The sequence below is a fragment of the Malaclemys terrapin genome, chromosome 4 (assembly GCF_027887155.1).
Source record: "Malaclemys terrapin pileata isolate rMalTer1 chromosome 4, rMalTer1.hap1, whole genome shotgun sequence".
NCBI classification, from domain to species: domain Eukaryota; kingdom Metazoa; phylum Chordata; order Testudines; family Emydidae; genus Malaclemys; species Malaclemys terrapin.
Genome location: NC_071508.1, coordinates 6,488,703 through 6,509,620, shown reverse-complemented (window position 1 = coordinate 6,509,620; position 20,918 = coordinate 6,488,703). Strand labels below are relative to the sequence as shown.

Sequence of the window (20,918 nt, the reverse complement as noted above, 5' to 3'; positions counted from 1 at the left end):
CTCCGAGATGCGACATGAATACAAATAACAATACATGATCATTATATTGTCTTATAAAATCAAAATGGTTAGACTGGCATAATAGAAACCACAGTGTAATAGGATATAATCTAAAAGTCTCAGTGCAAAAGACACGCGTCGATAAGGCCGTGAATGAAATATTTCAGAATGTTTCATCTTGCAAAAATTCCAAGAATTTGCCTTTTTGTCTCGATCTGAGGCTGAAGCCGATGTTTGAAATCTTGGGCCGTCCCGCGAGGTGCCAACCCCATTTTCCAGCTGTTTGGAACGCTGCGAGCGCTTTGCTTTCCCAGACCTGCGGGAGTGGGTTCCGAACCAGCGCACACGGAAAACGCAGGACTTTGTCGAGCGACTGCAAAACGCGCCCACCTGGTTCCCCTCTGCAGTTGCTTTCCCGAGGACGGGTCGTGCTTCCGCTGCCTCCTGAGCTGCAGGGCTCCCGCGGGCCACTGAACAAAACCCAGGCAGGGTCGGGGGCTGCACCATTGGACTTGCTAATCAGTTGTCCCCTCCATCAGCAATACAGGATGAAAGGAAGGATGGCCTTGTGGTTAGGGTGCTAGCCGGTGACCTGTGTTCAAATCCCTGCTCTGCTACAGACTTCCCGTGTGACCTTGGGCAAGTCACTTGGCCTCTCTTATCCCCATTTGAAAAATGGGGATCATACCCCTGCACTGGGGTGCGTGAGGTTCAATATATCAGCGCTGAAGTGGGCCTGGGCTACTGTTGTGATGGGGGCAGATAAATATTATAGATAAATTCTCTGATTTTCCCCCGGCACACCACTCCTAGGTTTGCACGATGCTGGAGATGGCTGTAACTAGTCCTCTATTAAGTTAGCTGATTCCGCTGTTTGCTGAAGAATGAAGTAAAAGTCATCATCGAATTACCCAATCTAAAGAAACCCAAGAGAAGGTGAAAGGGCAGCAGGAGAAAGCGGAGCTGCTGCAGGCTTCCCCCCCGCCCCCCTCCCCCAGCCAACACAACAGAGGCTGCGAGGCAGCTGGCCGGCACGTTCTCTCACCCCTGCAGAGCCTAGGTTTGGAGTCTGTGCGAGCAATAGACTCTACAGGGAGTTCCAGGGAGGCCTAGTCTTTAAAAAGGGGAAGAAGGAGAATCTAGGGAACAACAGACCGGTCAGCCTCATTTCAGTCCCTGGAAAAATCATGGAGAAGATCCTCAAGGAAACCATTTTGAAGCACATGGAGGAGAGGAAGGTGATCAGGAACAGTCAGCATGCATTCACCAAGGGCAAGTCATGCCTGACCAACCTGATTGCCTTCTAGGATGAGATAATTGGCACTGTGGATTTGGGGAAAGCAGTGGACGTGATATATCTTGACTTTAGCAAAGCTTTTGATACGGTCTCCCATAGTATTCTTGCCAGCAAGTCAAAAAATTATGGATTGGATGAATGGACTATAAGGTGGATAGAAAGCTGGCTAGATTGTCGGGCTCAATGGGTAGTGATTAACAGCTCAATGTCTAGTTTGCAGCCGGTATCAAGCGGAATGCCCCAGGGGTCAGTCCTGGGGCCGGTTTTGTTCAACATCTTTATTAATGATCTAGATGATGGGATAAATTGCACCCTCAGCAAGTTCGCAGATGACACTAAGCTGGGGGGAGAGGTTGATACACTGGAGAGTAGGGATAGGGTCCAGAGTGACCTAGACAAATTGGAGGATTGGGCCAAAAGAAATCTGATGAGGTTCAACAAGGACAAGTGCAGAGTCCTGCACTTAGGACAGAAGAATCCCATGCACCACTACAGGCTGGGGACAGACAGGCTAAGCAGCAGTTCTGCAGAAAAGGACCTGAGGATTACAATGGATGAGAAGCTGGATATGAGTCAGCAGTGTGTCCTTGTTGCCAAGAAGGCTAACGGCATATTGGGCATAAGTAGGGGTGTTGCCAGCAGATCGGAGGAAGTGATTATTCCCCTCTATTCGGCACTGGTGAGGCCACATCTGGAGTATTGTGTCCAGTTTTGGGCCCCACACTACAGAAGGGATGTGGACAAATTGGAGAGAGTCCAGCGGAGGGCAGCGAAAATTATCAGGGGGCTCAGGCATATGACTTATGAGGAGAGGCTGAGGGAACTGGGCTTGTTTAGCCTGTAGAAGAGAAGAGTGAGGGGGGATTTGATAGCAGCCTTCAACTACCTGAAGGGGGGTTCCAAAGAGGATGGAGCTGGGCTGTTCTCAGTGGTGGCAGATGACAGAACAAGGAGGAACGGTCTCAAGTTGCAGTGGGGGCGGTCTAGGTTGGATATTGGGAAAAACTTTTTCACTAGGAGGGTGGTGAAGCACTGGAATGGGTTTCCTAGGGAGGTGGTGGAATCTCCTTCCTTAGAGGTTTTTAAGGCCCGGTTTGACAAAGCCCTGGCTGGGATGATTTAGTTGGGGACTGGTCCTGCTTTGAGCAGGGGGTTGGACTAGATGACCTCCTGAGGTCCCTTCCAACCCTGATATTCTATGATTCTATGATAGTCTAAATCACTGGGGAGATGGTTGCCATGGGGTTAACAGGAAAAGCGTCACTCCTCTAGCGTCACTCCTCTTGGCCCGTGTGGTTAGAGTCCAGGCCACAGGAGACCCCCCCCCAAAATGCATGCATTGCTGAGAGCCCCATACCCCCCCAGCATGCTCATGGCTCCGGAACGCAGGCTCACCGGGATGCATGGGAAAGAGCTAATCAGGGTGAAAGGCTGGCCTCGGTAAGCCCCTCCTGGCAGCACCCTGTCCCCATTAGTGGTGGCTGGGCCACGGCTAGCAACTGATGGGGCGGCTACAGTCTCGCCTACCAGAGCTGCATGGTTTAGTGTGTGGATCAAGAGGCCACAAGTTCACGCCCTGCTCCCTGGATTGTGCTCTGCTCCTTGTACCACCAGAGCAACTGACAAGCTCAGGAGGGCCGGGGAAGGTCTCGTCACGTTTTGCTTGGCTTGCAAGTGACAGGGTGGGGGCAAAGGTGGCAGGCCAGGCTCGAGGGTGGCTGCCTATCCCGCCTACCCCTGGACCTAATGCTGCCCTCTTCTGAGCCGTCCCGTAGGGAGTCAGGGCCTGGTTGCTTTTAGCACAGGAGCCAAGAGAATCCGTCACTACACAAAGGCCCTTGCCCATGGCCCTTCTCTGTCAGATGGGATTGCTCAGGCACCGCGATGGAAAAGGACTTAAAAGGTTTGAGAGTAGCCACTCTTTAAATGACTGCTGTCAGCTCGATTTGATCCCCCGCCCTAACGACATTCAACGCTATTGTTCTTCTCCGGAGGCTGGTTCTGCGACAGGGCTCGTCTAAATCTTGCCAAAGGAGAACAGATAAGCCCCTCGGTCATTGTTTCTAATTTGTATTACAGTTGCGCTTAACGACCCCAACTGATATCAGGGCCGCGTTATGCTGAGTGCCAGCCCCACAGCGAGGGACAGGCCCCACCTCAAAGAGCTTACAGTCTCAACAGAGAGAGAGAGAAACTGAGGCATGGAGGGGAAGCAATTTGTCTAGGCTCACAGAGTTGGGACTAGAACCCAGGTGTCCTGATTCCCACCTCACAAGGCAAAGGCAGGACAGCTGGAGCGACAGGCTCACTTCCCCTCTGGGGAAGCTGTAATAGATTCAGAGTATCTGAGGCTCAGAGGGGGCCACCTAGCACACAGGGAGCCGTGGGTCACCCGTCCTCCCAGGGGCAGATCATCAGCGGGAGCTAGGACAATCCCCACCCACTGGTGATCGGCCCCATCACAGAGCTGCGGAAGTTTGGTCCGATATCACATTTCTCCTGCTAGCAGTTTCTGCAGTTTAAGGCCAGAAGGGACCATCAGATCATTCCACTCTGATCTGGTACAGGCCACCCGCACCACCCAGCTACCCAACGCCTTGAAGCATTTCAGCCCTCAGGCGCCTAACCTGTTGCGAGCCACCTGCAGAGACCAGGGGGGACTGAGGTGTCACCCAGGCAATGGCGGCGGACTCATTAGGTGAGAGAGGGCCAGCCAATCCCAGCAGGCGAACCGCTCCCCATGCTGCAGAGGAAGGAGAAACACCTCCCTCAGGTCCCAGTTGATCTGACCCGAATCTGGTGATCAGCATGACCCTGACCATTTGGAGCAAGCCCCACCGGCCAGGCAGTGAGAAAGAGGAGTCTCTGCATGTGCACTTAATGCCAGCAGAGAGCGAGTAGTCACAAAGCACCCGGTGATGGCACAGAGCTTCCGTGGGTGCCCGCTCTGACAGCAGGTGGGCACAAGAATGGGCAGGGTGCGTGTGGCAATAGTGTGGGGAGTGGACAGCGTGAAGGCACATACCCTACAATGCCAGGTCCCGCTGCACTAGGTTAGCGACTAGCGTGTCTAGGCTAAATGCCTGTGTTGTGAACACACTCCCACAGCAGACAGGTGCGTACACACCTGTGTACATAGTGTGCACAGCCTGACCGCACGCAAGGGTGCTACAAGGCACATGCTGTAAGGCCAGCAGCGTTCGTGGACACGTCAAGAGCGGATAGCGTCATGTGTGCTAGGCTAGCAGGGGACGTTTGCACTGACAGCTGATAGCTGCCAAGAGAGAACGGCATGTGGCCTGACAACAAGCATGCTACGCCAGACCCACTCCGATCCAAGCCACGCCCTTCAGCGGGGCCAGCCCTGACCGGTATTTAGAGGGAGGAATCCAGGGGAAATCCAGTGCTCCTGGGTGGGGTTGGGGCTGCTGTCTTTTGGGTCGGATGAACAGCGAGACCCTCACCACTTGTCGTTCGAAATCCCGTGGCACTCTCCTAAGGAGTAAGCGTGTGAACTCGACGGGCCTGGCCCAGTCCCAGCACTGGTAAATATCTGCTGCCGGCCTCCCTTTCCCTGGCAGTTTCACCTGGATCCCTAGTCGCCTCCCAGATGGCCGTGGCGTCGTGTCTCGCTGGGAGCTGCTAAGGGCCACTCTGAAGGTCAAATCTAGTCTGTTCAGGGTGGCGTGCAGCTCCCATTCGAAGCGTTAATGTCTCGGATATGGTCGGGAGAAGCACCTTTAACTCTTGCCGGTCCCTGACTTTTGAGTACCAGATCTGGCAGAGGTCAGATTGCATTCGCGCTGGGAGGGGAGGGTCTTTGCCTGTAATATTGATACACCTTGTAATGCAGCAAAGCACCTTGAGGCTTGTGCAGTGGGCTGCATAAATCAATGAATAAGAGGTGAATGGAATGGCAAACAGGCCTACGTAGTGGGCTGCCACGTGGGGTCTTGCGTGTACTAGGCAGCAGGGTCTACCATGTAGCTCCCATCCAGGCAGTCAAGTTATCCCACCAATGAAACAATGTGAATGGGGTGCTGGACAGCCTGCTGGTGCCCCCTGCAAACTTGAGCCAAAGACACGGGCATGGGCGCTGTCCTTAAAGCAATAGTCCATGCACGGCATGGCCAGTGAGACCATCCCTGACTCCGTTCGAAAAGGGCGTGGGGTTCTGTAACATCCCCCAGACGGCGCTCCAGAGACCGGCAGAAGGGACCTGGGTGCCGGGACACATCCCCAGCTGATGTCAGTCAGTCGTAGCTTCATTGGAGCCAGGGGGACCAGATCTCCAGCTGCTGTTGGCCCTCGCTCCATTGGAGTTAATTAAGCCGATCTCCAGCTGGTGCCAATTGGCCATAGCTCCGTTGCAGCCAATGGGGCCAGGTCCCCAGCTGGTATAAATCAGCACAGCTGCATTGGAGACAGTGCGCCCAGTTGGTGGGAATTAGTGTTGCTCCATGGGCGTCTCTTGCCGATTTGTGCCGGCTGAGGACCTGGCAGGGAATGTCTGAACCACAGGAGACGTTGGATTTACGTTTCACATCGCCAGCTAAGGCTCGGGGCTCGGTGCGGGTGCAGCTCTGAGCAGTGCTCCTCCGGTGCCTTGTCCCGGCCTGGCTGTTGGCAGCGTAGGCTAGCATATCTGTGCCAGGGGCGCGCAGCGAGCGGCCTGGGCTGTCCGTGTCTAATTCCTCGGGATGGCTGAGCGCTCTGGCAGCTCTGATGGGGAGGTGAAGAGCAGTGGCTCTCTCTGTGCTTCGCTTCTCCAGCCAAGGCTAAATGCTAGGCCTCCGGTCCCTGCGGATTGGCAGGAAGTGTTGGTGCGACCGGACATAGGGCCCTCCTGGGTCATCGCGTCCCCTCTCGGCTGTTGCAGGTCACCCCTGCCCTAAAATCCTCTAAATAAACCGCTCCAGCCCCATCTTCAGGGTCTTTGCCCCCACCGCTCCTCTTGAGGGGCTGTTCTTGGACCTCCCTCCTCTGATGGGTGGAAACCTTCTTCTCATTCCCAGCCCCAGATCACTGCTGGCCAGTCTGTCGCCATTTCTACTTGTTCCAACTTTGTCCATTAACTTTAATAGCTCTTCACCCTCCCTGGTGTCCCCCAGCAATCGGAGCCTCTCTTCCTGCACTTGCCAGGCAAAACAAGCCCAGGTCTTGCAGTCTCCGCCCCTATTGTCGGCCCTCCGTTTCCCTGATCACCCTACTAGCTCTTCTCTGCACGTCTTCCCATTGGAGTTCATCTGCCTCAACCGTGGGGGACCAGAACTGGACTCAGTATTGCAGACGTGGTCTCATCGGGCCTGGAACTCGTAGCGGAGAAGAGTGTGGGACGGTTCTGTGCTATGGGGGAGTCCAAACTATATGATCACACTGGTCCTTTCTGCCCATAAGATCTATGGAGTACTGCTCCCCCTCTGCCCTCCCCACTAGAAAATACTTGCTGGCCAAAGCTGGAAAACAGGGCTTTGCTGAGTGGAAATTAAAATGCCAGGCTCCCTTTCCCCTGCGGTTCCTCTGTCTGCTGGGAGTCTGAACATTCTTTGACATCAGCTGTTTCCCCAAATGGCGAGAACTGCCTGATTCTCTCCCCCTGGAATGGCTTTTCTTCCTAGCAAGAAGAACTTTAATCTTCCTAAATCTCCCGGGTGGGGCTTGCTGGGCCCATGAGCACTGGCACTGCTAGAGACACCCGACCCTTTCTGAATTGACAATTGCTTCCAGACAGTTATAGATAGTAACCGTTCAGACCTAAATCTTTCAAATGACCCGCATGGGCATGCGGCGCCTCCCCCCGCCCGGGACAGCTGGGGCTGATATCGCCCATGCCAAGCTATTTGGAGCCATGCTACTTTTAGAGGGGAATTTCTACACCAGGCACGCTGAGAAGCGCTCTTCCTCATTCCCGGCCGAGGAGGAGGAGGAGGCCGCCTGGGGAGCCTGCTTCGTGTGCTCAGAATAGCGGCGGGTTGGCTCCAGCTGTTCCGGGTGATACCGCCACTTGCGCTATTCGGTGCGCGGGATGATAATGCTATCAAGCCACGCCTTGGGAGCGCGGTGCCAGGCCGGCTCCAGCGCCACACCCGCAAATGGCTCTTTCGCTCTCCGCTTCAGCTTTCAACAGCCTGCCAGCTTCCAAAAGGGAACCGGAGGAGTGCTTGGGTTCCCATCCTGAATCTTCCATTGCACCGAGAAGGCTCGTCCACAGCCAGTGCCATCTGCGATCGGCCCCTCTCCCTCCTAGCTGCCCTCCAGTACGTTAACTGGCAAAGCCGGCACGTCTACGCTTTTAACTTGGTGCAAGGTCTCCCCTCCCCGCCCACGTTAAGTGACCCGCAACAATCAGTTTGTACACGCTGCATTGCACTCCCGCCATCAAGTTTCATGTTGCCTCCCCTCTGCCAGAATGAGCACTAAGCAGACATCCCATGGTGCATTGCTCAGCTGCTGGTCTGTATGCATTCGGGGACTGTCCGTGCTGTGCACTGGGGGATGCGTTCCTACCAGAAGGCCATGGAATTATGGAGACTCAGGATCAGCCTCTATAATTCCCATGGTTCCTCTGGTTTGAGCCCGTCATCTGAGCCAGGCGAGCGGCAAGGAGATATTTTGTTTGTGGACACAAAACACCTCGGTTTGACCCACGACAAACTGAAGGGCAGACAAGCTCTTAGGGGCCCTTCCTAGTGGGTGGGGGGACGGTATCGGGACTGCAGATCAGTGAGCTAGAGGGGGTTGCTTTCATGACACGCCCCAAAGGCGTTCTGGGTAGGGTTACCATACATTCGGTTTTTCCCGGACATGTCCGGCTTTTTGGTAATCAAACCCCCGTCCAGGGGGAATTTCCAAAAAGCCGAACATGTCCAGGAAAAATACTCCCAGCTTCCGGCATCCCTGGCTTACCTTAGAGCGGGCGCCGGGGCTGCTGTGCTCCCTGACTCCTCAGCTCTGTAAGAGCCGAGCTGCCCGAGCGCTACCGGCTTCGGGCAGCCCCCATGCCTCCGGACCCTGCGCTGCCAGCCGGGCACTTCCGCTCCGGGGGCGCAGGGTCTGGAGGTCTGGGGGCTGCCCAAAGCCGGTAGCACTCGGGCAGCTGTTTCACGTGGCTGGGAGGGAGGAGGGGGAATGCGGGTGCTCAGGGGAGGGGGCGGAGTTGGGGCGGGAGCGGGGCCAGGGCCCCGTGGATTGTCCTCTTTTTTTAATTTTTAAATATGGCAACCCTAGTTCTGGGTAAGAGGGCCTGCTCATCCTTCCCTTCCCCTCTGCCTCGCGTGGAACGGGAGTGAGATCGCGGCACCACGCCGCGCTCCGGGGTCAGCTGCGCGCTGTCTCGGCATTCCATCCCATGGCAGCCGGCAGCCAGGCCAGCATGGGAGAGGCAAACACCTCCTGGAAAGGAGGTGAGGTGGCTGCTCCCAGGAAGGGGGGATTTGCCCATGGAGCCAGGCGGGTGTACTTCCTTCCCAAAAGAAATCCCGTCACAGAGAAGCCTCCATTAAAACTTTGCTGCAGGTCTGCTGGGACCCGGCCATGCTACAGCAATGCAGGTCTGGGCCCATGGGGAGCCCAGCTGCTTGGTGTTAAGGAAATGGAATGTCCCACAGTGCAGTCAGGGAGGGAGTGTGTTCTCCTGGGCAGGCCTCTGGGCTGGGAGTCTGGGGACCTGAGTATGGTTCCTGGCTGTGCCACCCACCTGCTGTGTGACTTGAATGTTTCCTTTCCCTGTGTACTTAGACTGCAAACTCTTCAGAGCAGAGATTGTCTCTCACTGTGTGTCTGTGCAGCGCCTGGCACCACGGGGCCCTGATCTCAGCTGGGGCAGGGCCTGTCTCTCGTTGTGTGTCTGGGCAGCACCTGCTACAACGCGGCCCTGATCTGCCTTGGGGCTCTTAGGTGCTATTGTAATGCTAATAATTACTAACAGTATTGTGCATGGTGCGTGTTACACAAGCTGCGCTGCTATCAATGGCTGCACATGGGGCAGGTGGGTGGGGCCAGGGAAGTGGTCCAGCATAGAAAACAGAGCTACAGGCCATGGTGGTTTGACCTGGTAACTAGCGATAGGCTGAACCTCAGAAGGGTTGGAAAGCCACTGAAATCCAGACCTGCTTAGGCAATCCTCGCCCCCCCGTGAGATCCTTCCGCTCCGGCTCTTCCCTCAGCTCAGCAAACCCACCGTTAGCCTCGCATTATGGTGAGAACCATCGGGCAGGGAGCCGCTGTGCTGGAGTCAGTTAGCACCGGAGTGTGGGCTGCCCTGCAGCTGGGTGTGTGAGCCGGGGAACCTGGCGGGGATCCCCCAGGGCGTTCTGCTGGGGTTGCCCCTCCAGGGAACTGGCAGCAGGTTGGGGCCACAGACGCCCCAAAGGCACAACGCCATCTGTACCAAGGTGCCCATCAAAAGCCAGCCCCAGCCTGTACTGAAACCCGAGCGGCTGGGTACCCCCCATCAGCCCTGCCTCTTTCCCATGTGTGCATCCTGCGGCAAGCTGCCCATGTCTCCTGCCACGGCACTCGGGCGGCTCTGGCCAGGGGTGGGAGCGCAGCGCTGGGACAGCTCAGGCAGGATCTCCTCTTGTGAGGGGAAGCAAAACAGCAGCACGGTCGTGCCATACCCCAGAGAACAACACAGGGGATCCCGGGCAAACGGGCAGGGCGGAGCCTGGTAGCAGCTATGAAATGGGCATTGCACACAGGGGACCCTGAAGTCTGGGGTAGTGGATCCATACACAGTGGGAACCGTGGTGCCTGGCGGCTTCCTGTCTGGGAGCCACCTCTCCCCCAAGGCTGATATCTTCATCTTTTCCCGTAAACACCAGAGACGGCGGCTCAGATGTGCCCTCGGAGGCTCGGCCACGCTCCCAACGAGCTAGCGCCAGATGAGCTCTTTCAAAGCTGCATGAGACACCAAATCCTCCTTAGTAGATTAAACATGGACTCTCCCCATTCACACCCCTCCGGCTGAGCTCGCTGCTGGCGCAACTCCACCGGCTCTAATGGAGAGAGCTTGCCCAACCAACTCCATCAATCCGTCCACTCTCTGCCCGAAGGGGCCATGAGAGACGCATGCCAGGGGCTTTCCTTGGGTGGGGTGCCCTGGAGAGAGACTGCTCCTTGGATAGCAGCTCTCCCGTTCTGTGCCCTCGCCCGTCCCCGTACGCGGGGTGCAGGGAGCGGAGCCGGGCAGCTCTCCCGTTCTGTCCCCTCGCCCGTCCCCATACGCGGGGCACAGGGAGAGGAACTGGGCAGCTCTCCCATTCCGTGCCCTCGCCCGTCCCTGTACGCAGGGAGAGGAGCAGGGAGCGGAGCCGGGCAGCTCTCCCATTCTCTCCCATCACCCGTCCCCGTACGCGGGGCGCAGGGAGCGGAGCCGGGCAGCTCTCCCATTCCGTGCCCTCGCCCGTCCCCGTACGCGGGGCGCAGGGAGCGGAGCCGGGCAGCTCTCCCATTCCGTGCCCTCGCCCGTCCCCGTACACGGGGCACAGGGAGAGGAGCTGGGCAGCTCTCCCATTCTGTGCCCTTGCCCGTCCCCATACATGCTTGGGGGGGGTGGGAATTAGGGAGTGGAGCTGGGCTGGACTTTTTCAACAAAGCGTTTTTTTCATTGGAAGATGCTGATTTGTGGAAGCCAGAACTTTGCATGGGAACAGAGCAGTTGCGATCACATTTGGACTGGGAAGGTTTCTCAGGGCAGAGTGGCATTTCTCATCCCACCCCCACATAGCCCAGTGGTTAGGAAACTCTTCAGGGCATGGGAGACCCTGCATCAACTCTTACCTAGCACTTGTCTTCACTTGCTCGCAAAGCACTTTACCAAGTATCATTATCTCCCCTGGGTAGATGGGGAAACTGAGGCAGAGGGACGTAGGGAAATGACTTTGCAGGCTCACCCAGAAGGACAGTGGCCTCCTCCGTCCTAGTCCGGAGCTCTCGCTGGGCTGCCGGGCCCAGTTTGGGGCTGTGGATACAGCAGCCCTTGCTTTCTAAAGTCAGGCTGCTTGTTTTTGCAGCTCCTGGCTCAGAGTTTCGTTGGCGGTGAGAACTGGGCCGTCTTCCAGTGTTAATCAAAATCTAGCCTGGCCGGACGTGGCAGCCAGTTGGACACGTTCGAAATCGCCACCCAAATGGTGCGATTTCTGCTTCCGGTTCCACTGGCGCCGTGGTGTGTTTTGGAGAGTCAAGGTGCGTGCTGCCACCTGGCTGTCCTGCCCCACGCGTAACCATCTGACACCGGCCGGGAGGTGTCCTTGCGCTTGATGGTTCGTTTTTAGGTGCAGCTTCCACTGTACCTGGGATTGGTCTTTACTCCCTGCCTTTGAAGCGTTGCTGCACGCTGTTAAACAGCGGACGGGTTTTACCCCACAGGAGGCTGCATTTCCATGGAAAGCAAAGTGCAGCCCTGGGGGGTGGGACACCCTGCCTGTTGCCCGCTATGGGATGACCCTGGCCTCTTCCCCCTTTGGGTTTCCTGCAAGAGAAAGCGATGAGTCCTCCTCTTTGCAAACAAAACACCTTTGGCCAGGGCAGGCTTGTTAGGGAAGGTAACAAGTGATTGAGTGACTTTTTGGTGTAGGACAACTGCCCACTCTGCAGGTATCTAGCCGGGCTTCAGGGAGGGCGCAGGACTGGAACCGTCACACCAGCGTGTTTCCTGTAACTCTCTCTCTGTTTCACGGGGACTTTCCAAGGGAGCTGCCATCCTGGTCGGGAATCTTCCATCAAAATGTTTTTTCCAAGGAAAATGCACTTTCCACAAAAATTTTATGGAATTTTACCAATTTTTTTCAGAATTTTATCAAATTTTACCAATTTTTTTAAAAAAATTTTCCCACTGGGGAAAAAAGAAATCTAAAGAAAATATTTCAGCGTGGGCCAATTCGACATTAATCTATGTCTGCCTGAGCTCCTGTGGGGCCTCATGGGAGTTGTAGTTTGGGTGCCTCGTGTCTTCATTCTCCTCTATGGGCCTGGCTGGACTACATCTCCCATGAGGCACTGCGGCAGCTCAGTGGGCACCGATTCCCACGGAACCAAGCCGAACTATGCTGATCGGAAGTGCAGACACGGAACATTTCATACCGAACTTTTTTTGGAACTTTCCATTGTTTTGATATGTCAACTTTTTCTCCTGATTCAGGACAAAACAATATTGGAATTTCCCCGAGGCCAGGCTTTCTGGCCAGCTGGAATAACGCAGTGATGTACAAATGCCAGTGGTGTTTCCAAGCTGGCACGGTGTTTACCGCTGCTCCTTTCAGCTGTGCTGCTAGGGAGAAGTAGGCCCAGATTCAAGAGGGTATTTAGGCACAGGCTTAAAATCAAACCTATGCTTGTCTTATTCAAATTAGTGGAATTTAAGCACTTACCTGAAGTGAAGCAACGGGGTCGCCAACCTGAAGCTTTCAAAAATCACGAATCAGGCCTGGAATAGCGTGAGATGGGTTTAAAAAATCTGGAGATTTTAACCAAGTAATTCTTTAGGTCACGTTTTCCAGCTTTTCTCTGCAATCAGGAGAGCTAGAAATATACTTTAAAAAAAGTTCAAGGTGAAATTCTTGCCTGATCCCAGGACTCCTGAAGTTGTGGCCTAAATATACGGCGAGGATCGGCAACCCCCGAGCATGTGTTCAAGCGCTTTTCTGAATCAGGGCCTTAGTGTCTGGATAATATTCCCAACACTCATTTCTCCAGTCGGCCAGACACTGTTGCCTCACTTTCACTCAGTTCAGTGACAGGTTATTGGCATGACAAGCGATACACGCATAGAGCTGCAGGCACAAGCATACAGGGCTTCTTGTGAGTTACGTCTCCACCTACTGGGCACAGTGGTTCGAGAGCTTTCAGCTCGGCCGGGCTGTCCGACTGCTGGGGCTGCTGCAATATTTCCTAACGTGCCAGAGCTTGGGGCAGAAATTGGTGCCAGTGGCCGTGACGGCGCGTGGCTCCCCGGAATGAGCCGGTTGCGTGGGACGCGGCTCGTCAGTTTCCCCCGAGCGTCCCAGGAAGATGCTGATGCTCACATGTGCTTTTCTGTAGGGGCCCTTTCCCCGTAACCAAAGCCAGAGCAGCTGTGGCAGGCCCGGAACATGACCTCCACCCCCGACTACGATCACTTGGAGATTCAGCAGCAATACGGCCGGATCAACGCGCGCTGGGAAGCCTCGGACGATGAGCTGGACAACGACAACAGCTCCGCACGGCTCTTCGAGAGATCCCGCATCAAAGCTCTGGCAGGTACCGCGCTTACCTCCTCCGGGCGCTTGATAGCGTCGTCCCCCCTTGAGGGCGCAGCACCTCCCAGATGGAGCCCTTCTGGGCCTCTTCTTTGCTGAACCTTTGGAGACTTTGAGCAGCCCCATTGACTTAAAAACTGAGCACGCGCTTTGCTGGCGAGAGGCTGCTTTGCTGAGTTGGGGCCCCAATAACACAGCGGACGGGGTCTGGGCGGGGTGCAGTAGAACAGACCCCCTGAGCCCAGCACAGGGGACAATCAGGGTTTCCCTTGGGTAGAAGAACTCTGGGGGGCTGGGAGCTCTTCCATAAGTGGAGCACATGCCACTCCCGGGGTTGGATGGTCAGTCACTGGCTGTTTGAACTAAACTCTGCCCTAGGGGTGCTGGAAACTTACTGGGGTGGCGTGTAGCCATCTGTAAGGCTCCAAGAATCTGCCTGGGTCTCTGGGGCTGAGGAGTAGCACAGACATAGGTGCCAATTCCGTGGGTGCTGCAAAAAAAAAAAAGTGGGTGCTTGGCACCCACCAGCCACAGCTGTTCAGCAGCCCCGCCGATCAGCTGTTTGGCGGATGGCGGGAGGCGGGAGGCTCTTGGAGGGAAAGGGGCGGAGCGGGGTGGACAGAGGCAGAGCGAGGGCGGGGCCTCAGGAAAAGGGATTGAGCAGGCGGGGCCTCAGGGCGGAGCAGGGGTGGAACACTCACCGGGAAAAATACAATCCCTATTTCAACCTTTCATCAGCAGCCCCCAAATTCTGGGCCCAAATCATTTTGGTTTTGGTGCTTCTGTTCTCTGGACAAACCCTGGCCGTTTTCTGCAGGGAGCTGATGCTTTTCGGAAAACGTTCAGTCAAAGCTCCCAGGCGGCTGTTGAAAACCAGCCTCAATGGAAAAACGCTGCCTGCCCTTTGCTTGACCTTCGGCTTTCCCTGGGCGCCTTGGCTGAGCAGTCCAGGGCGCCTGCAGTGGGCGAATAACGTGGTGCCCTGATAATGAACCTAGCCTTTATCCAGCATGTCTCATCAGTAGATCTCAAAGCACCTGACAGAGGAGGTTGGGATCATTATCTCTGTTTCTCAGGTGGGGAAACTGAGGCACAAAGCAGGCAAAGGACTTGCCCAAGGTTGCCCAGCAGGCAAGCAACAGAGCCAAGAATGGCGCTCACTGTACATTTACAAACAGAGTCTCAGAAAAGCATTTCTCCCCTCCCTCAGCTACTGGGAGCCCGGGTCAGGCATCTGTGTATCCTGGAATCCCTTTGCAGCCTGCTACTGCTGTCTCAGGGAGAGATGCAGAGCCCTGATGACAAACCGCGTCCCAAATCTAAGGCCTCAGTTCTGTGCAGGGAATTGTCCACTCTTCCGGGGCTCAGAGGAGGGAGGAGAGACATCAGGCAGCCAGCCATAGCGCTCTGCTCATGCACTGCCTGGCCCTGGAGTTGTTTAGAGCAGCTAAGGGGGTGCTCTAAGCTACGCCACTGGCAGGATGCCTGTAGGGGGCTCTGTGCCTGTGGACAATTGGTGTGGCGGAGCGCCCGTCTGCCACCTCGTCACCACGCAGCAGCTCCCTGCCAGGCCCGCGCAAGTGGCACACAGCCTGTGGAGGGGAGTATCCATCACATGGCCATGAGCCAAGGTGTCTCTCTCTGGAGAGCGATTAGATAAGGTGCGTCAGGAGCCGCCTGGAACCTGCATCCAACTGCAATTCACACGTGGGAAACGATCAGTGTGCTGGTTTCCTGGCCCAGTCTGGAGGGAGCCTGACACGCTGAAGCCATGATGGTGGCTGATGAGAACCACGTCCGCGACGCTTTTCCCAGCTCAGGGCTCCCCCTGCCTCCGCCTTCACACCCATTCATGATGGAAATTCTTTACACTGCTGAAGTATTTATTGGCTTAATTTTGTTCTTCCAATGTACCAGGCTCCCGTCTGCCGCTGTGGCTCAGGAGAAGCAGCCTGTCACTGGGCGGCCCCCTCCCGTGTGCCCTGCCTCAGTTTCCCCATTTGCTTAGGGGAAAGCGCCACACCCCAGTTCAGTGTCTCTTTCCTTGAGTCAGGAGCCCCAAGTTGCAGTCCAGGCTCCACCGTTTCTTTACTGCCTGCAGCTGTTAGCTCAGCCCAGCACTCCCAGCTGGACCAGTACTGGCTCCCACAGGAGCTCCTTATAAGTGCCACCCCCAAGGCAGGAGGGGTGGGGCAGGACTAACTGCACAGGGCTGGCTGCCCCCAGACCCCCTGGCCCGTGAAGGAACCGGCCACCCTGGCACAGCATCTGCGTGTAGCGTTTTCCCAGGGAACTCCGTGGAACTCGGTTTCCCACAGCAGAGATGCCCTCTGTGCGTGAGGCGTTGGTCCCCGCGGCCCAGGGCCCTGCTGCGCTTTCCTTTTAACGTGTGGGGCCAAGTGGAGGAGGGGAAAACCCCCTCCCCGAACAGCATTTTCTTACCAGGGCAGGATGGAGTGAGCCCGCCAGCAACGCTGGCTGCTCGCGTGTCTTTCCGTCTGTTCGTGCAGCAGCCAGCGGAGCGGAGGCTTGGTCCCCCGAGCCGCCTCAGGCCCTGCGCTAATCGAAACAGTAATGGAAGGAAAAGCAGGCGGCCTCACTGTGCCGCTATTACTCACTCCCCGGTCCTGGCTGAGTGCTGCAGCCCATTGCTGTCGCTAAGGAGCAATCAGACTGTTGAAATGCACTGCCCCACTGCAGCCAGAAAGCGCTCCCCGTGACTGGCACACCCCAGAGCTGGGCGCAGTGCAAACGCAGCGGGGTGCATGGAGAGGAAGCGGGATAGAGACACAGGCACACGCTCGCCGTGAGGTTCTGGCTGGGTTAAACTGCAGCCGCAGTGGAACGTCAGAGAAACCGTATCCAGTGCAGGAAAGAGCCATGCATTGCACCAGGTGCTGGGTCCACGGGAGGGGGGATTCTTAACAGTGTTTATTATTACTAATAATAACTTGTATTGCATTGCCACCCACAGGCCACAGGCAGCATTGCAGTCCCATTGCACTGGGCACTCTACAAACACTGGGGCTGATGGGAATTTTTCCACTGAGAAATACTTTTTTCATGGAAATTTGTGTTTTGGACTAAAGGGTTTTTTTTGCAAAAAGTTCTGCTTTCTAAGGAGAGTGTTCATTTTTCATCAAAAAACGGAATGCTGAAAACCTGATATATTTTAATGCAGAAATATTGCAACAGTGCCTTGTAGGATTTGTAGTTCGGGTGCCTCGTGTCCCCATTCTCTTCTGTGGTCTAGGCTCCCAGCTGGACTACATCTCCCATGATGCACCATGGCCAGGGACTCCCATGATGCACCACCTTCCTTCTCCAAGAGGGGGAGACCAGGGTGCATCTTGGGAGATGTAGTCTGAGCAGGTAGCCTGGCCCACAGGGTACCTGAACAACTGCTCCCAGGAGGCAGCACGCTGCATTTACAGAATTGGAATGTTTCGGTTTTCAGCCAGCATTTTTCAGTATTTGAATTTCTAAAGAAAAATCAAAAATTTCCTTGCTAAGGTTAAGGGGTGACTTGATCACTGCCTATAAGGAACTAAACGAGGAACAGAAATGTGATAATAGGCTCTTCAATTTACCAACCAAAGACTTAACAGGAGCCAGTGGCTGGAAGTTGAAACCAGACACATTCAGACTGGAAATAAGGTGTAAAAGTTTAACGGGTAGGGTAATTTACTGGAACAATTTACCCAGGATTGTGGTGGATTCTCCGTTACTGGCAATGTTTAAATCAAGATTGGATGTTTTGCTAAAAACTCTGCTCTAGGGATTATTTGGAAGCAGGTCTCTGGCCTGTGTTAGCCAGGAGGTCCGATGAGATGATCACAATGGTCCCTTCTGGCCTTGGAATGTAGGAATCTATGAAGTGTGGTGTATTATGGCCCCAGTTCAGGGAAGCATTAAAGCACAAGCTCCATGCATAGGTTTTGAGCACATTCTTCAAGCTAAGCGCATGCCTATGTGCTCTCCTGAATGGGAATTCATGCCTGACCCAGGGCCCAGGACCGCGGGGCTTGGAACAGCTGTTTCCCGGCTCCCTGTTCCGGGGTGCTGGTGCAGGACTCTGGAGCAGGGCGGTGGGCCTTTCTCCTGTTGCAGATGAGCGGGAAGCCGTGCAGAAGAAAACCTTCACCAAGTGGGTGAACTCACACCTTGCTCGCATGACCTGCCGCATTTCCGATCTCTACCTGGACCTCCGAGACGGGCGGATGCTGATCAAGCTCTTGGAAGTGCTTTCGGGAGAGCCCCTGGTGAGTTCCGTTCCTCCTTCCCCTCCGCTGGGATGCGTGATACAGGCCACACATACTGTGCTGAGCCTTTCCTCTGTTGTCGAAAGAGGCAGCGTTGAAAGGTGGCCATCTCAGAGGGCACAGCAGAGCCAGTCTGGAAATGCTTTGCTTTGTTGCGGAGAACTTCCACGTCTCGGTGGAAAACCAGAGGCAGAAATACAGTGCCATGTGGGAGTTGTAGTCCGGGTGCCCTACGCTCCCATTCTCTCCTACGGACCAGGCTCCCCGGTGGGACTTCATCCCCCAGGATGCACCTTTGTCTCCCCATGGGAGTCCCTGTCCATGGGAATCTAGCCCGGGTGGAAGCGACCAGCAGCTCCATCTGTTAATGGTGGAGCATTCCATGGCCTCTGGGAGACGGGGGGGGGGAGGGTTCTCCACCCGGGGATCCATGGACAAACACCTGCCCCACAAAAGCCACCCTCCAGCAGGTTTCTTGCTAGCAGCCTGAGCAGAGCGGCCAAGGCCTGACGAGCAGGAGTGCAGGAGGGTCTGTGCGTGTGAACATGCCCAGCCGCTAGCTCTGGGCTCGCTCGCACATGGACGCTTCTTGCTGCCCCCACAAGCTACCAGACATTAAAACAAAGGACCCCGGAAAACATTCCCTCCTGGGCCGTGCGTTCCTCTCCGTGAAGAGCTGGTTGCCCAGCCCTGGCCTGGCTGCAGCTTCCAGCTCCGGGCTCGCTGCTTTAAACTCGCTGGGCTGGAGTCCCCGCTGCAGCTGCAGAGGAAGGTGGCGGAGTGGCCCCCACATGCGGCTCCGGGCTGGTTTGGCCCCGAAGGCTGCTCGAGCTGACTCTGGCCGCCAGGTGGGAATAGCCAGAGGGCAGAGGAGCCTGGGCATAGGCCCCTCCTGTACGTCACCATCTGGGGCGGGAGGGGCTCTGGTGGAGTGCTCTGCCCCATCCAGGATCCTCCCTTAGGGCTGGGGCGGGGACTGCTTTGCAGCAGCAGTGTGGCTGGCTGCATCTCCTCAGCCCAGGATTGGGCCCACTGTCCATAGGCAGAAGCCCCTATAGATCTGGGCCGAATCCCTTTGTTCAAAGTCTGAGGCGCATAGCGGGGCGGGGAGGGCTCCAGGCTGCAGGGAAGGGGGTGACCGAGGCCAGCGGCGATGTGTGGGCGCAAGACATTCTCCCAGCCCGCCTGGGGAGGGTGAGTTCTGACGGGAACAGGGCAGGGAGGGCTGCGCCAGCCTGTTTCCTCTGCCCACCCGGGTTAGTTTGTAGGCTCTGCATCACACTGGCGTCTGTGCGCTCCAGCCGGCTGGGGGGCACCGTTGCACCAGGCCTGGTGGCTGCGCGTGCCCTGGGTGATTGGCTCATCATCTGTCCTCCCCCAGCCCAAGCCCACCAAGGGACGGATGCGCATCCACTGCCTGGAGAACGTGGACAAGGCGCTGCAGTTCCTCAAGGAGAAGCATGTGCACCTGGAGAACATGGGCTCCCACGACATTGTGGACGGCAACCACCGACTGGTGCTGGGCCTCATCTGGACCATCATCCTCCGCTTCCAGGTAGGCCTGGCTCTGAGCCCAGCTGGGGAGCGGGGCCGTGGGCACGTCCCCAGCTATAGCCTTTGGCAGCCAGGCTGTGCTGGGTGCAGGGAGCCGGGGGCACAGAATGAGGGGCGCTCGGCACCCGTTTACTCCCTTGTGCCAGCTCCCCGCTTCAGAGAGGGAAGCCGCCTTCGCAGAACCGCCTCTCCCTGCCCGTCCCTTGTAGATGGACATGGGTGGGAGGGAGCGCAGCTGGGAGGCAGGAGCTGCAGAAGCTTCCTAAAAGTGGGGGGTCACCGGTGCCTGAAACATGGCCCCACCCTCGTGTTGCCCCTTCCCTGAGGCCCCGCCCCACACCGCCCCTTCCCCCTGAGGCCCCGCCCTTGCACTATCCCTTTCCCCTGATGCCCCACCCTTGCACTACCCCTTTCCCCAAGGCCCCACTCCCATGCCGCCTCCTCCTCACATGGCCTCACCTCCTGCTCGCTCAGGGGGAACAGGCTGAGTCTTCGTTTGCCTGCTGGGCTGCTCCCGGGGCAGAGCCCTTGAGGAGCAGAGAGGGCGGGCGGGCGGCAGAAACTGCTGCTTGTAGGGGTGCCGGGCAGAGGGGAGAGCTGGCTTCCCAGCCCTGGGGTGCTCGGGGCACAAAAGTCTCCTGCCTCCGCCGGCCTTTCCTGGCTATTTCAGATCCCAGGACTTCCCGAGTAGCTGGGCACATACGCACCTAAGACTGCTAGACAGCGCCTCCCCTGGGGGAAGCCCCTCGGCTGTGTCCTGGGCAGCAGGCTCGGGGGCCTTCTGGAATGCTTTTTGTGCTTCTCTCAGATCGAAGACATCATCGTGCAGACTCCGGAAGGCCGCGAGACGCGCTCTGCCAAGGAAGCGCTGCTGCTCTGGTGTCAGATGAAGACCGCGGGGTACGATCCAGCTAATGCTAGGAGCTAAGAACTGTCCCCATCCCGGCATCGACAGAAGCAGCCCGGCCACACGAGTCTGGCTTACGGGATCCAGTGTTTTCCAGTCCAGGATGCTGAATCAGAACAGCATCTGGAGTTCCTGCAATCTAACGGGCGCACGAATCCCCTCAGCACCAGCGGAGGGGGTGGGGTATACATGTCTCAAATAGTCTAGTGGCCCTCTGGCTTGCTAGGCGCATCTGGCCTTCCACGATGTTCCTGGCAATGTAAGAAGTACATGGTGTCTGTGTCTAGTGCTGAAAAACATGGGAAGGCTGGGATCTCCCAAGTGGCCTCCTCTGGGATTCAGGCTCCCGGCTCCCCTTTGCTTTTGGTAGGTTCCTCTGCATTCCCGTGCATGTATCCAGCGCTCTGGCCCCTGTCTCCCAGGCCAAACAGCCATCTAGACCTGACTTTCTAGGAGCCACGCCCAGCGCAGCGCTTGGGCTGGAGGGTGACGCCATGTTTCCTCTTTGTCGTGCAGCTATCCCCACGTTAACGTGACCAACTTCACCTCCAGCTGGAAGGACGGCCTGGCCTTCAACGCCCTGATCCACAAGCACAGGTAAGAGCCCCGTCACCACCCTCGCTAGCCGCTCTTCCCTCACCAACCCCTTGCCCCGTCGTTAG

General features: G+C 56.5%; 1 protein-coding gene across 3 annotated transcripts in view; it reads left to right on the top strand.

Moving 5' to 3' along the window:
• SPTB (spectrin beta, erythrocytic) overlaps positions 1-20,918 on the top strand; it is a 101,715-nt gene that overhangs the window by 16,099 nt on the left and 64,698 nt on the right. For 2 of the 3 annotated variants that reach the window (XM_054028044.1, XM_054028042.1), the window contains exons 2-6: positions 13,337-13,534; positions 17,644-17,795; positions 19,177-19,350; positions 20,158-20,249; positions 20,773-20,853. In XM_054028044.1, the coding sequence (XP_053884019.1) occupies positions 13,387-13,534; positions 17,644-17,795; positions 19,177-19,350; positions 20,158-20,249; positions 20,773-20,853 (647 nt within the window). In that variant the 5' untranslated portion in view covers positions 13,337-13,386. Of the gene's footprint in view, positions 1-4,756; positions 4,843-13,336; positions 13,535-17,643; positions 17,796-19,176; positions 19,351-20,157; positions 20,250-20,772; positions 20,854-20,918 lie in introns of those variants that run through there. The other variant, XM_054028043.1, reaches the window with a different exon arrangement.